We start from the raw sequence: 16,081 nt of genomic DNA, 5'->3' as shown, positions 1-16,081 counted from the left end.
TTAGAAACTCTATGTTCATAATGTTACATGTAGAAAAAATAACATTTCCTTTTGAGAAATAATTCACCAAAAACTAGATTTTTTTGTATTTTTTTAAACTGGGGTATGAACTCAGAATTTTCATAAATAACATTTCATTTTAAATAAATAAGACTGAAAAAAAACCTGAAATCCACACAGATGGTAAACAACATATTAATGTAAACTGCAGTATCCATTCTGTTTCCATGACTTTGGCAAGGTCAACGCTGCTTGGCCTCCTCCCTTTGGAAAACTCTACCTTGCTCTTCTCCGTTCGGTTTCCTCTCTTCCCTATGTGCATGGGCTTTTGTTTTCCTTTGGGGGAGGGGTGGTAATGGAGTTTGAATTGACACTCAAGTGCCCTACCACTTCAGCCACATCCTGAGGAACAAATTCTCACTTGTCACTTGGTCCGCTGAGTGATACATTACCACCTTCAAGATGACGGTCTTTCTAGCCATGTCACAAACACTGCAGCCGTGCTCCATGCTGACAATCACTAGGCGCCCCATCACGTGGGCCTTCCTCCTTCCAGGAGGAATGACACAGTACAAATTTTTTTTTTTTTTTAAGATTACTCTCAGCACTGGGGATATGGCCTAGTGGCAAGAGTGCTTGCCTCATATACATGAAAGTCCCAAACATTCCCCAGCACCACATATACAGAAAACGGCCAGAAGTGGTGCTGTGGCTCAAGTGGCAGAGTGCTAGCCTTGAGCAAACAGAAGCCAGGGCCAGTGCTCAGGCCCTGAGTTCAAGGCCCAGGACTGGCCAAAAAAAAAAAAAAAAGAGAGAGAGAGAGAAAGAAAAGATTACTGTCAGCCTGGTGCCAGTGACTCACACCTGTAATCCTAGCTATTCAAGACGCTGAGATCTGAGGATCACAGTTTGAAGCCAACCCAGGCAGAAAGTCCCTGTCAGACTCTTAGCACCACTTAACAACTCAAAAACCAGAAGTGGCCCTACGGCTCAAGTGGTAGAGCACCAGTCTTGAGCAGAAAGAGGCTCACAGTCAGTGCCAGTTCAAGTCCCACATCAACTTTTAAAAAAAATTATCTCTTTCCAGGTCTAATCATCCATAAATCCAACTACAATGGTGTCTAGTACAAATAGCTGTTAACCTTTCTACAAGAGAGTCTGGCAAATGTTTGGGCTCTTGGCATTATTTATACAGAAAAAAGCAAAGAAAATAAAGTATGGTTTAATGATGTCCCATTTACTGATAGCACCCCCCCCCCAGTACTACAATCCACTTTCTTTTGTCCCTGAGTGTTCTGAGAGGTCATTTAGGGAGCACTGTTACGATGTTAGCTAATTCATCTACAAAGCAAGGTATATCCCAGACCCAGCCTAAGAAGAATACACAAACAAATATAGGAGTCTCTTTTTAAATTTTATCTCCAGGAGCTGTCCCCTGGTGTACAATAAAACTCAAAATTATTCAGTAAACAAATTAATATTGTTTTCTCAGGAAGTTTTTCTCCTTTAGTCAGCTCTATCTACCACACATACACAATCTTCATACTGACAGGACTATATATTGAATGTCTTTTTGGAAGATAAGCATTTAAGATATCTCAAAACCTGAATAATGTACATACTGTCACATGATGTACACTTGTCACAATTCAAAAAACTTGCCTTAAGGAAATAACTAAGCATGGTGGTGTGTGCCTATAATCCCAGCTATGTTTGAGTTCAAGGACAACCCCACAAGCCTTGAGACACTACCAAAAAAGTAAATAAAACAAAAGGTTGGGAGTGTGGCTCAAAAAGTAAGAGTGTATGCCTACCAAGAACAAAGCCCTAAATTCAAACCTCAGTACCACAAAGTAAAAATAGTAACAACAGAATATATGTATAAAATGCCATGGCTATACAGAGAAAAACAGAAAACGTTAATATGAATTTTATTAACTTATAGTATATTCACAGAATTAAAATTGATGACAAAAAAGGGATAGATAGGTGAAGGGGAGTCCTGTCTGGGCCCAAATCCTAAGCTATTTTTCAAGCCCAAGCAGAAAGCAGTTTTATATTACGTGACCTGAACACAGCATTTCTCCCTCAAAGAACTATTCCCTTAAAGTTGTAATCTTTATTCATAAGCAGAGTTTCTAGGTAAAGTTCAGTGGGATTTCTTTTTTTTTTTTTGGCCAGCCCTGGGCCTTGGACTCAGGGCCTGAGCACTGTCCCTGGCTTCTTCCCGCTCAAAGCTAGCACTCTGCCACCTGAGCCACAGCGCCCCTTCTGGCCGTTTTCCATATACGTGGTGCTGGGGAATCGAACCGAGAGCTTCATGGTGTAGGAGGCAAGCACTCTTGCCACTAGGCCATATTCCCAGCCCAGTTCAGTGGGATTGAACAAACAATAACAACCTGAGATCAGACTGTGGCACTCACTGTGAAAATACACAAAGCTGCTTTGCTTTCATGAGCACAGGTATTAAAATACTGCTAGAGTGAACTTTAAAGAAGATCAAGACCTTTTAACTACCATTAGCTTTGGACTTCATTTTCTCTCCTAAAAATAAAATATTTAATAATTTCCTTTTAAGCCAGGCCCTGGTAATTATAGCTGTTCAGGAGGCTGAAAACTTAGGGTAATAGTTTAAAGCCAGCCCAGGCAGGAAAGTGCGTGAGATTCTTCTCTCCAATTAATCACCAGAAAACCGGAGGTGGTACTGTGGCTCAAAGTGGGAGAACATTCGCCTTGAGTAAAAAAGCTCAGGGGACAGCACCCCTTAGGCCCCAAGTTCAAGCCCCAGGACCTCCCCAAAAAGGTTCCCTTTAAAATATTACTATCTTTATTAATTCCTAATATTTTCAACATAAAAAATACACTTTCATTAACTATGAAGTAATCAAAAGCCAAAGGGCACTTTGACCTTAAACATACACACACACACAGTCACACAGAGACACACAGACACAGACAGACACACACACGGCAGGTACAGGTGCAGATGGCTCATACTTATAATCCTAGGAAACTGATATCTGGGAATCAAGGTTTGAAGCCAACCTAGGCAGGAAAATCCGTGAGACTTATTTTCAATTAACTACTAAAAAGATGGAAGTAGAGGTGTGGCTCAAGTGATAAAGTGCTAGCAGCGAGCAAAAAAAGCTCAAAGCACCCTGGCCCTGAATTCAAACCTCAGGAAGGAAGAGTCCATGCATGCAAACAAACAAGTACTATACAGTTGCTGAATCACTAAAACAAATAAACAAAGTCATAATTCTGTTATTAAAAATAATTTTTAGCTGGGCACTGACAGCTCACGCTTGTAATCCTAGCTACTCAGGAGGCTGAAATGTAAGGATCGTGGTTCAAAGCCAGCCTGGGCAGGAAAGTCCATGAGACTTACTTCTAATTAACCACCAGAAAACCAGAAGCAGAGCTGCTCAGAGTGGTAGACCACTAGCCTTAAGCAAAAGAGCTCAGGAATATAATGCCCAGGCCCTGAGTTCAAGCCCCATGACTGACAAAAAACAAGTTTTACTTACCAGAAAAACTAGTGACCCATCAAGTCCTAGCATCTAAAATAAATAATAATAACACACATTAAATGAAATCACAGCAGGACTTTCTACTATTACAGAAAGGTTTATTTCCATTTCCATATCTTTACGTACAATTCTCCATATTCCAACAATGCTAATGATTTTTATAATAAAAAGTGTTACTTATGTTTTACCTCAAGTCTCCTAGTATTCCAAAGCGTTACAATTACACCAGTTTACTCTGATTCTATCTTGGGTTTAATCTTTACATTAGATAGAGAACCAGTTGATGATAGAACTATATTATTATATGCAAAGTATGAAAATATTAAATTGCTATTTCATTTTTCAAAGTTCACAATTTCAAGTAAAACACTACTCATACAGAGCAGTATTTGTGCTAAAGGCCAGAAGATAGAACAGACATCAGTGTCACTACAACCAGACACATCACTTGATTTCTGTAGAATGAAGATCCATTAACTGTCTTCATCAAAAGCCAACTGTGACATTAATACATATAATCAAACATGCTCAACTTTAAAATACACTAGTATCAAAACACCAAATGCACTGACAGAAAAGCCTCTTACTCTTTCCCATGTCAGCTCCTCTGCAGCCCGGTCCCATTCTAAAGCGTTCCAGTTCATGTCATCTAGAAACAAATTGCACATTAAAGATTACTGATGAACAACAGTGAATAAGTAATATAACTTTCACTTATAAGCTAATTTTTGAAAAGCATAACTATCTTTTTCTTTTGTTTGGTCACAGGGCTTGAACTCTGGGCCTAGGCACTGTCCTTGAGCTCTTAAGCTCAAGGCTAGTGCTCTACCACTTGAGCCACTGTGCCACTTCTGGTTTTCTGGTGGTTAACTGGAGATATGAGAGTCTCACAGAGTTTCTTGCCCTGGCAGGCTTTGAACAGTGATCCTCAGACCTCAGCTTTCTGAGTAGCTAGGATTACAGGCGTGAGCCACTGGTGCCCCAGCTAATCCTAACTACCTTTTAAATTGTTATTTGTTAGCAGTAGAGAGTTTGAACTCAAGTCAGGGCCTTGCTCCCACTCGGTTTGCTTGCTCGGCTAGCACAATATCACTTAAACCACACCTCTTACCCTGTTTTGTGCTGGTTCATCAGAGACTTTTCTGCCTATGCTGGCCTTGAACCTCTGGATTTCAGCTTCCTGAGTAGCTAAGATTATAGGCAGGAGCCACTGGCACCTGGTTCATATTTAAATTTTTATACCATTTTCTTATTAGGTAAATACTATGCATCAATTGTGTGTGTGTGTGTGTGTGTGTGTGTGTGTGTGTGTGTGTGTGAAATCCTAGACTGTGAAAGGCAAATTCAGTAGCTCTTAGTCAGAAATAGATTTGAGAAGAGTAAGGAAACCAGGGGACTAGAACTTTCTAAGTGGTGTGGAGGACAGTAGGAGATAAAAGTATAAAAGGCAGGGCTACACAGGACAGCACATGTCTATAATCCTAACATAGAAGGATCAAGAGTTGAGACTAGCCTGCTTTCACAGTGAGAATATGAAAAGTAAAAAGGTGGGAGGGAAGAAAGGTAAGGGGAGGGGGAGGTAATGGGGGCTAAGAGTGGTGATGGTGCATGTCGAGAATCCAAGCTAAGTCAGAAGGCCTGAACAAGAGCAAGACTTTATTTTAATAAACACTAAAAGCAGAAGAAATAGTGGTGTGGCTCAAGTGGTCGCCTAGCAAGCATTAGGCTATGAGCTCAAGCTTCTATACTGGGAGGAAAAGTATGAAAGGCAGACAGAAATCTGGCTTTCATTTTTTTCCTTAAACCTCTCTCTGCTTTTTTCCTTAAGCCTCTCTCTGCAAATGCCCATTTCTTCTTCTCATCCTTCAGGACTCAGCTCAAAAGTCACTTACTCAAAAAATTAATAAGTAAATACCTATTCTGAACTTCCTGGTAATCTTCAGGCAAACTAGATCACACCTGAGTAGTATGTGCAGAGCAACCTTTATCACCCTTACCATAATGTACAGAGAGACTAGGACCTCCAGCAAGGCAGACACCTGCTGTTTCATTTGCACCTATCTACCTTAAGTCTTAAGGAGGAGACAAAGAACACAGTCAAATGAACTGAGAGACAGTATAGCACTTGTCAGGAAAACTCTAGTGGTATGAAGAGGGGAGAGACATGAGCTATTACTAACAGAGTGGCTGATCTGGTCTTGGACCTTATTTTTACATCCTGGAGTTGACAATGCTAGAAAAACAAAAAATGCTTTCTTCAGGTAGCACCTTGCCTGTTGTGTGTACTTCAAATATTCTTTTCAATTTTAGAGTTGTGAGGTATGACAAGCTCTTAAGAAACCCAGGGCCCTTCCTAAGCTGGTATTCCCTCAAAGACAAGGCAATATTGAGTGTCAAAATCGTAAAGCCCAGCAGTCTTCTATACTCAGGCGGCTGAGAACTGAGGACCGTGGTTGAAAGCCAGCCCCAGCGGTAAAGTCTTTTACTTCCAATTCACCATCAGAACACCAGAAGTGGCACTGTGGCAAAGCACTAGCCTTGAGCAAACTGCCCCAGGACCAAAAAGACAAAAACTGTGAAGTCCAATAGCAAGAAGCCAGAGACATTAACTCAAGTCAGTTGCTCCTCAAGCTAAAGCTAAACTCAGAATTCAAGGGCCAGCTACAGGAGCTCAGTAACAAAGTGCAAGTGGCATATATATATATATATATATATATATATTTTTTTTTTTTTTGCTCCTCAACTGAAATTTTTCCTGAAAATCCATTACTTACTTGCACCTATTTCCGTGGAGGTAGTATATCTTTAATTTTTTCATTCCATCAAATACATTTTATTTAGTCATTTTTGTTTACAAGTATGAAAATTCAAAATTAAAATCCTTCCCCAAGAGATTCGTGCAGACCTCACAAACTACTTCACCCAGTGCTCCTGGCTGCCCTGCTGGGCTGTATTCACATGACGCTGCGGGGCGCGGTGTGCCCAGGCTCACACGGGTCCTCTCATTCACTTGGAAACCCCAAGCTCTCAAGAATGACATCTCTCAGAGTTGCAAGAGTGGGGCTTCTGAGATGCTTCTAATTTTTGTGGGGCTTTTAAATTCTCCTTTGAGCAATAGAAACCTCATGCTTCCCAAGAACATCCCCCCCCCCCCCCGCACACACACAGCAGTTTATGGCTCATTAAAAAAAAAAAAAAAAAGTTGTGGGGCTGGGAATGTGACCTAGCAGTAGAATGCTTGCCTCGCATGCATAAAGTCCTGGGTTCGATTCCTCAGCACCACATACACATGAAAAGGTAGAAATGGTGCTGTGGCCCAGGTGGTAGAGTGCTAGCCTTGAGCAAAAGGAAGCCAGGGACAGTGCTCAGGTCCTGAGTTCAAGCCCCAGAACTGGCAAAAAAAAAAAAAAAGAAAGAAAGAAAGAAAGAAAAAGTTGCACTAATTTCATGAAAATAGAAGCAAAGAAGAAAACTACACCGAATTTCTTCCCTCAAACATAGATCTATTCCTTTTTAAAAAGTAATTTTCGCTGGATGCTGGTGGCACACACTTGTAATCTAGCTACCCAGGAGGCTGAGATCTGAGGATCGCAGTAAAAGCCAGCCTGGGCAGGAAAGCCTGTGAGACTCTTATTGGCAATTAACCCCCAGAAAACCAAAAGTGGTGCTGTAGCTCAGAGTGGTAGAGTGCTAGTCTTGAGAAATAAAGCTCAGAGAGTCAGAGATAGTGCGTGCCCAGACCTTGAGCTCAATCCCCACAACCAACTGAAAAAAAAAATCCAAAAAAGAACTGTAAAGCAAAAACTTCCATACTTCATAGAAAAAAGAACATTTATTAGTGCTGATATCTATACATGCTATTTTGACAAAATAAAACTTGACTTGAACTTGCCAACATCAAAATGCCAACCCTCACAGCAAAGCACACAGCAGCAGCATACCTTGGGCTCCATTGTTAGCCTCCGCAGCATCTTCCGCACCTGCATCATCTTCCTCCTCGTTGTCTTCCTCCTCCTCTTCTGCCTGGTCATCCTGTGCTTCTGGGTTCTCCCCAACCACTGCATTCTCAGCTGGCGGGTTAGCAGGCTGGTCGGCAGCCACATTGTCTGCACCATTTCCTCCTGCTGGAGCCTAAGATGAGAGAAGAGACCCAAAATTTAGCTGGCATGTCTCAGCTTTGCTCTATTTCACACTCTGCTAGAAAAATGAAATTACCGAACACAAACCCCACTAAGATTCAAAAAATAAATACCTTTCAGAATCACTTTGCTTTTTTTTTTATTTTTTTCAGTAAAAGTCATCTTTTCTAAATGTATTTGGTTTCAGATCACCTTGTTATATAAAAGCAAAAACTCACACATGCAATTTAAAGTCCAAAGACCACTAGCAGGTGTGCCAATGGTGCATGCTGGTTCAAAGCCAGCCCAGACAAGAAAGTCAGTGATCTCATCTCCAACCAACCATCAGAAAATAGGAAGTGCACTGTGGCTCAAAGCGGTAGAGCACTATCCTTGAATGAAAGAACTCAGGGACAGTGCACAAGCTCTGAGTTCAAGTCCCACAACTGACCAAATAAAAGAGGGAGAGAAAAAAGAAGTCCAAAGACTCTTTTTGCTACTTAGCAAAACTGCAAGGGGAGGTGTGGCTCAAGTGGTAGAACACCAGCCTTGAGCAAAAAAGCTCAGGAACAGTGCACTCAGGCCTTGAGTTCAAGCCTTGGAAGACATGGACACACAAAAAACTGTTAAAAAAAAAATCTACCTAGAATGGGGGGGGGGTCAGTGCTCACACCTGTAATCCTAGCTACTCAAGAAGTTGAGATATGAGAATTACAGTTTGAAGTCAGCCCAGGCAAGAAAGTCCAGGAGACTTATTTCCAATTAACCACTACAAACCTGGAAGTGAAGCTGTGCCTCAAGCGGTAGAACGCTAGTCTTGAGCACAAAAACTCAGATAGTGGCCAGGCCCTAACACTAAATTCAACACCCAAGACCATCGTGTGTGTGTAGACACACACATTTACCATCTAACCTACCTTCGCTTAACACTTCCACAAATATCCTTATATCACTCATAAAGAAAACACTGGTCAAGGTTCTTTTTCTTGGTGGTACTAGAATTTGAACTCAAGTATCTGTGCTTGCTAGGCAGTCATTCTACTGCATGAGCCACCTTGAGTCCCTTTTTGTCTTTATTTTTCAGTCTCATTTCTTTGTGTATGTGGGGTAGCAGGGACCAGGTTTAGACTTAAATCCTCCCCCCTAATACTCCCCAAAGTCCCAAAGCATGCCTTCATTTCTCATCTTTCCATAGCCTTTTCCCAAGCCTACCACTGTCCCTTAAATGACAAGAGCACAATGTATGTGGCACATGGGAGTCAACGGTTTGAACCTCAAGCCCTTATGTCCTACTTAACTAAAACCAATTTAGGGATGGAAGTTACCTCATTTTGATGGTGCCCGGCAGCATTGAAGGGTGGGGCAGCATGCTCCAGCCAAATGGGTGCTCCTCCATGGACTATCTGCTCTCGTAGCCACACCAGGCTGATAAATGCACACAGTGTGCATGTCACCACAAAACAACCTTGCAAACAATCCGCCAACAAATTCTCCCTAGTAAAACACAACAGAGAACACTTGGAAAAACAGCCAACAAAATAAGCTATAATTTGTAGGGTAAAAATCAGTTTCTCTAAAAGAATCACTTATAATGATGGCGTTATCTTCTAAGCTGGAATACACACACACACACACACACACACACACACACACACACACGTTTGTATTACAAATGTTTTATAAGGCAATGAACTATTTTTTGCCAGTCTTGGAACTTGAATTAAGGGCCGTCTGGGTGTTGTCCCTGAGCCTCTTTTGTGCTCAAGGCTAGCTAGCACTCTACCACTTGAACAACAACACCGCTTCTGGCCTTTTCTGAGTAATTTAGTTTATTGGAGGTAAGAGTCTTATGGATCGTCTTGCTCCAGCTGGCTTCAAACCACAATCCTTGGATCTGAGCCTCCTGAGCAGCTAGGATTACAGGCCTGAGCCACCAGCCGCTGCCTCTCCTTTTAAAATGGCCAAAAACCTAGAGGGCAGCAGGCATTACATTTATATAATCTACTAAACGTGAACCTTGTCTAAACCCTGAACAAAGAACTTTCTTATTGCTTGTTTTACATACAAATGTAGAAAACTTAGCTGATATCCCAAATCCACACAAACAAAATCTTCAAATCAGAAAAGCAGAAATTTCTCCCACAGATAGGCTGTGACAATGTAAGATAAAAATCGAGGAATATTCAATATACAAGATATAAGACAGTCTGTAATATATTGTACAGGAAAATTTCACTTAGGAAAAAATATCAAGTTTTGTTTCTAATGAAATACACATCACAAGTATATCAAGTCCTCAATAAGTTCAAAGAAGCAAAGTAGGGTCCCTGTAGTAATCACACCTGAAAATAAAGGAATTGTTTTGTAATACTGAGGATCCTTCTGCCCCTTCCCTATCCTTCAGTGTAACTCAAGGGGAATTGGGAAACATCCGCAGCCTTTGGAAAACTTACTACTTCCATGTAATAAGAAGGATCAGCCTGGAAGACCTCATGCTAGAGGCTCCAAACCTGAACTGCAATGGTTCCTAAGAAAGTTCAAGCCACGCGACCCATGGCTCAGGCCTGTAATTCTAGCTACTCAGGAGGCTAAAATCTGAGGATCACAGTTCAAAGCTAGCTCAGACAGGAAAGTCCTTGAAACTCTTAATTAACCACCAGAAAATCAAAAGTGGCGCTGTGGCTCAAAGTGGTAGACTACAAACGAGCTGGAGAGCTCAGGGACAGCACCCAGGCCCAGAGTTCAAGCCCCATGACCGACAAAAAAATAACATAAAATAAAGAAAGTTAGGTCTTTAGTATCTCTTAAATCAAAAGAGGAACAGTAGGGCTGGGGATATAGCCTAGTGGCAAGAGTGCCTGCCTCGGATACACGAGGCCCTAGGTTCGATTCCCCAGCACCACATATACGGAAAACGGCCAGAAGCCGCGCTGTGGCTCAAGTGGCGGAGTGCTAGCCTTGAGCGGGAAGAAGCCAGGGACAGTGCTCAGGCCCTGAGTCCAAGGCCCAGGACTGGCCGAAAAAAAAAAAAAAAAAGAGGAACAGTAACCATTGCTTGTTAAGGAACTTTTCAAACTATTAAAATTTTGATGCTAGGACTAAAATATTCTGTTTCTTTGTTACCTTCAGCAATGAGAAGAGTTAACTGCTTCTTACAGATTTTATTATTAAGTAGTTGTATGAAGGGGTTATAATTGTCAGGTTATGAGTAGAATACTTCTTGGTCAATGTCTCTCCTTCCTTCCTTCCCCTCATTTTTCCCTTCCTGTCCCTACCCTCACTAATCTTTGATTAATGACAAGCCCAATGATGTGAATGTCAAATTGATATACAGTAAAACAAGTTTTTTTATTCATATACTTTTTTTTTTGGTCCGTGGGGCTTGAACTCTGGGCCTGGGTGCTGTCTCTGAGCTCTTCAGCTCAAGTTTTGTGCTCTACGACTTTGAGCCACAGCACCACTTTCAGTCTTCTGGTGGTTAATTGGCGATACGAGTCTCACAGACTTTCCTGCCTGGGCTGGCTCTGAACTGCGATCCTCAGATCTCAGCCTCCTGAATAGCTAGGATTATAGGCGTGAGTCACTAGCACCTGGTTATGAAACATTTTTAAATTAATGTCACCATGGGAATTTACTAGCATATACCTCAATCTGCAAGATATCCTGTTTAACAAGTCATCTTGCCATTACCAAAAGGTCTTTTATAATGAGTGTTTGAAAAGAAAGATCAGTTATTTGTATCAGCTACTTCTAGAGCTATAATTCTTACAACATAAGAATTTTCAAATTATAATAAATATATGAAGAAAACAACAGTATCATTCACACTGTGCCCAGGTTCAATACTCACGTTGACAACATGTCTAGTGGCAGTGTCAGTAGTGAGCTCACGGAGCCAGTAAACAAGCACTTGTAGATGCGGCCTACCAAAAGAGAGCATGATGGCTTTCAGTCACAAAAGCATAGTGAACTCATCCAGTTGCTTCAGAAAAGCACTGTAACACTGAATGTCTCTGAAATGAGCATTTGGTTTTTGCAGACCTGAATTTCAAGATACTTCATTTAAAAAGCCATGGTCAAGCATAAAAGTAGTGACTGAAATACTCTGCAACCTTGTTTAGATTCTTCCTAGGCTTGCTGTCTGACTCATCTATTGGCTTCAGAGTGGCATATTGGTTTTCCATTGTGACTATGAATGTTTTTCTTTCTCCTTTGCTTTTACTTCCCTCCCTCTTCATTCTCCTGCTTTCTTGCCTTTGGTTGGAAAACCTCTCCCCCTTTTTTTGAGACAGTTTTGCTAAGTAGTCAAGGCTGGCCTCAAACGGAAGATCTCTGGACTTCCCAAATTTGGCTTCCCAAATGCTGATATTCCGGGAGAATATCACCACATCCAGCCTACACAGCAAACTTTATTTGTTGTTTCTCACTCTCTAGAATGAAAACTAATCTATCTGTTATTTTTTAAACTACGGTATGATTTCTATATTTATCTTAAGTAACCAGGTGAATTCTTTATTCTTTGGTGCTGGTCCAGGAAGCCAGAACTCGGCCTGGCCGCTATTCTTGAGCTACTTGAGTCGCCGCTCCACTTCTGGCTTTTTTTTTTTTGGGGGGGGGGGTAGGGGGTGCTTAATTGGATATAAGAGTCTAACAGACTTTCTTGTCCATGCTGGCTTTGAACCGTGTTCCTGATCTCAGGCTCTTCACTAGCTAGGATTACAAGAATGAACCACCACACCCAGCTTCCAAGTGAACTCCTACATATGCATCTATCTTTTTAACAACCATCTGAAATAAGATGGTCAACATTTCTAGCTCCCCAGACGGCTCCCTCAAAATTAAAGCAACTATAATGTCTCTCATTTCTACGGACTCCTCACAATTTCCCCCATGTTAATATCATCTGAGATTTAGTTCCAGGCTATTGCCTAAAATGATTAGTTATTACAGATTAACAATAATAGAGCTTACCTATTGTTCTTCCTAGCATTCTTTTTTCTGTGAATCTCACATATTTCTTGAATTCCTTGTTCAAGTCGCAAAGTGTAATTTCGAACAGGATTTTCATTGAACAAAGCTTATGGTAGCTCTTTCTGAAGCCCTACATCTAATGACATATCTATCACCAGCAGCACCCTATGCAGCTCTGGACAGCCTAAGGTTAAGTTTCCAAGTCCTTTTTCTTTCTCATGGCCAGTTTTGTCTTTCAACATAAAAACAACATGTTCTCGTTTCCACTGTCTCTTTTTACCTTACAGAACTACGTATTTGCTAAAGTCACTAAAACGACTGGATTTAGCCTCTCTCAATTTTAGCCAACACTTTCTTCAATTTTAGCACAGTACATAAAATTTCAAATGACAAACTTAGATCTTCGTACATCTATGCAAAATGTACTTCAATACACTCCAAAGAAAATTTTTGTCATAATTTATGAACAATATCTGTTTAAAAGAGTTCTAATGGGGGGCTGGGAATATATGGCTTAGCGGTAGAGTGCTTGCCTTGCATGCATGAAGCCCTGGGTTCGATTCCTCAGTACCACATAAACAGAAAAAGCTGGAAGTGGTACTGTGGCTCAAGAGGTAGAGGGCTAGCCTTGAGCAAAAAAGAAGCCAGGGACAGTGCTCAGGCCCTGAGTTCAAGCCCCAGGACTGGCAAAAAAAACCAAGAGTTCTACTGGGCAAGGTATACTTGCTCACTCCTGTAGTCCCCATATTTGGTAAGCAGAAATTGGGAGATCTCAGTTGGGGGTCAAGAAAGCTCAGGGGAAGAAATTACTGAGATTCCACCTCTACAAATGAGTGAGCATGGCAATTCACACCCTCTATCCTAGCTATGCAGGAGGCACAGACAGGACAATCACAGTCCCCACTAAAAGTTCAAAACCATATCTGAAAATTTACTTTTTTTTAGTTTTGATAAAAATCACTGGTGGCTCGTGTCTATAATCCTAGCTGCTCAGGAGGCTGAGATCTGAGGATCATGGTTCAAAGCCAGCCCAGGCAGGAAAGTCCATGAGACTCTTATTTCCAATGAACCACCAGAAAACCAGAAGTGGCACTGTGGCTCAAAGTGGTAGAGCACTAGCATTGAGCCAAAGAGCTCAAGGACTGCACCCAGGCACAAGTGACCCACCCCCCAAAAAAGAAGATGAAAGGACTTGTCCCTTTGAATAATATTCTAGGAGAAGTTCCTGGCTCAGTCTTCTGATTCATCAACTCACTCTCTTCAAAGGTATCTAGTACTGCTATTTTGTATATTTTTCAAGATTTTCATTTTCATAGGTAATCATGCCAACTTCTATTAGTAGTCTCTGCATGTTTTATTTTTCTTTCCCACACTCGTTCAAAAAAATGGAAGTGTTTAAAACTCACTCTTGGAACATAGCTCAGTGGTAAAGTGCATATTCAGGATGTGTGAGGCCCTGTATTCAATCTCCAACATCCCCATCATAGAAAAAAATATAATATAATTGCAAATGATTTAGACAATGAAGCAATATTTTTGTAATATTAAGTAGGTCTACAAGATTTAAATAACTCCAACAGGAGGCATGAATACTCACATGCTGTAAGAGGAACAACTCCCAACCATGCAAAGGCAACGAGTGTATAATGAAACCAATATCGTATTGCAGTGCCAATGCTTGTAACCAGTCCAGCAAATATGTCTTGGATTGGAAGCCGTGAAGGCATATCTGGAGAATAAACTATAAGAAGAGAAAAGCATACAGAATTTCATAAAGACTTAAAAATGGCTACTTCAGAACTACAAAACAGGCATACAAAGCTATCTTAGCTTTTAAGTACTGTACTTACTTTTCAATTTATTAGATTAAATTTTCTCAAGAAAATCAACAACAAAAAGCTCTAAACTAGAAAGAAAAACAACAACAACAACAAGACTCAACTGGACAAAGTTCACACGCCTGCCCATAGCCATGAGCCTCGTGCAATGTTTAAACACATTTCAGCATTCAGACAATAAGGTATCTGGTTTCCTATGCTATAAAATAACAGGTAAAGAAAATCGGAACAAAAGGTGAAGCTGATGACAGGTCATCAAGAAAGAACTCCCCCAAATACAAGCATTAGAAACAGCAGCTAAAGGGCACAACAATCCATAGTAAATTCCTTTCATGTAGTACCCCAAGAGCCCACTGACATCCATTTGCCAACTCTTCCCCCAATTTCATTTAACACTGTACTTAACATTTCAAATGACAAATTCAGACCTTATCATTTCTCTGAAAGATATGGTTCAACACATATTGAGAGAAAAGTTTTGCTGTATTTTAGAAAAATAACCTTTCAAAATGATTCCAAGACTCCTCTCCAAATAACACAGGAAGAACAAATTCCTCTTTCTACAATGAGGCTGCACAAGAAATGACAATATATAAAGTCCAAAATCAATTATGTAAAAATGCTAAGACAGGGCTAGACATATATGGCTCAGAGGTAGGGCATTTGCTTAACTAAAGGTCCTAGGTGGGTTTATTTCCAGAAGCAGAAAAAATAATTAAGTAATAAATATAAAATGTATAAGAGCACTATACAACAAAGCTGTTCACCTTTTAGAAACATTAAGAAGCAATCAACAAATGGTAACGTTTTATGAAACACTCATATAGAATCATTAATTTCAATAAAATACTTAGTATTAAAAAGAAGTCATGGGCTGGGAATGTGGCCTTGGAGGTAAAGTGCTTGCCTAGCATGCACAAAGCCCTGGGTTTCATTACTCAGTACCATATACACAGAAAAGTGGTGCTGTGGCTCAAGTGGTAGAGTGCTAGCCTTGAGCAAAAAGAAGCCAGGGACAATGCTCAGGCCCTGAGTTCAAGGCCCAGGATTGGCAAAACAAACAAACAAACAAACAAACAAACAAAAGACTCTCCAATTAACCTTGAAAAGCCAGGGGTACAGCTGTGGCTCAAGTGGTAGAGGGCTACCCTTGAACAAAAAAACTTAGGGCCAAACACCCAGGGCCAGCACTAACTTACTAAGTAAGTAGAGCTTTTATACACTAGAGAAAACTGAAGATTATAAAATAATAGAACTGACATTTCTAAAGACAATAATTATAACCTTAATCAGCTATATTTATAAAATACAAAGTAAAGCACTAATTTATGGTACTTATGAGAAGCTCAAAATTTAAGAGGTGTAAAGAAAATAAAAATCAAAAACACAAAAAAAAATCAGAAAAGAAAAGGATAATATATTAGGATCCCAACATAAAATTACACTTCAAATTTGGCTCAAAGGGACACAAAGGCAAAATGCCTATGTGATTCTGGTCATATAAAATATTTATTGAAATGAACTCCAAGAAACAAAAAGAAGAGGGGTTGGGTTGTTGTTGTTTTTGCTTTTTGTTTTCTTTTCCTTTTGTCTTGTTTTTTCATTTATCTGTCTTTGGGAGGAT

The 16,081-nt window shown here is 40.5% G+C and overlaps 1 protein-coding gene across 2 annotated transcripts in view; it reads right to left on the bottom strand.

Moving 5' to 3' along the window:
- Marchf6 (membrane associated ring-CH-type finger 6) overlaps positions 1-16,081 on the bottom strand; it is a 58,080-nt gene that overhangs the window by 29,124 nt on the left and 12,875 nt on the right. For both annotated transcript variants that reach the window (XM_048368038.1, XM_048368040.1), the window contains exons 4-9: positions 14,217-14,360; positions 11,499-11,571; positions 8,974-9,142; positions 7,472-7,661; positions 4,118-4,179; positions 3,528-3,560 (exon numbers count right to left, since the gene is read on the bottom strand). In XM_048368038.1, the coding sequence (XP_048223995.1) occupies positions 3,528-3,560; positions 4,118-4,179; positions 7,472-7,661; positions 8,974-9,142; positions 11,499-11,571; positions 14,217-14,360 (671 nt within the window). The remainder of the gene's footprint in view (positions 1-3,527; positions 3,561-4,117; positions 4,180-7,471; positions 7,662-8,973; positions 9,143-11,498; positions 11,572-14,216; positions 14,361-16,081) is intronic.

Source organism: Perognathus longimembris, chromosome 19 (assembly GCF_023159225.1).
Source record: "Perognathus longimembris pacificus isolate PPM17 chromosome 19, ASM2315922v1, whole genome shotgun sequence".
Lineage (NCBI taxonomy): Eukaryota > Metazoa > Chordata > Mammalia > Rodentia > Heteromyidae > Perognathus > Perognathus longimembris.
The sequence above is the reverse complement of the archived record's forward strand: the minus strand, read 5'-3'. Positions and strand labels throughout refer to the sequence as shown.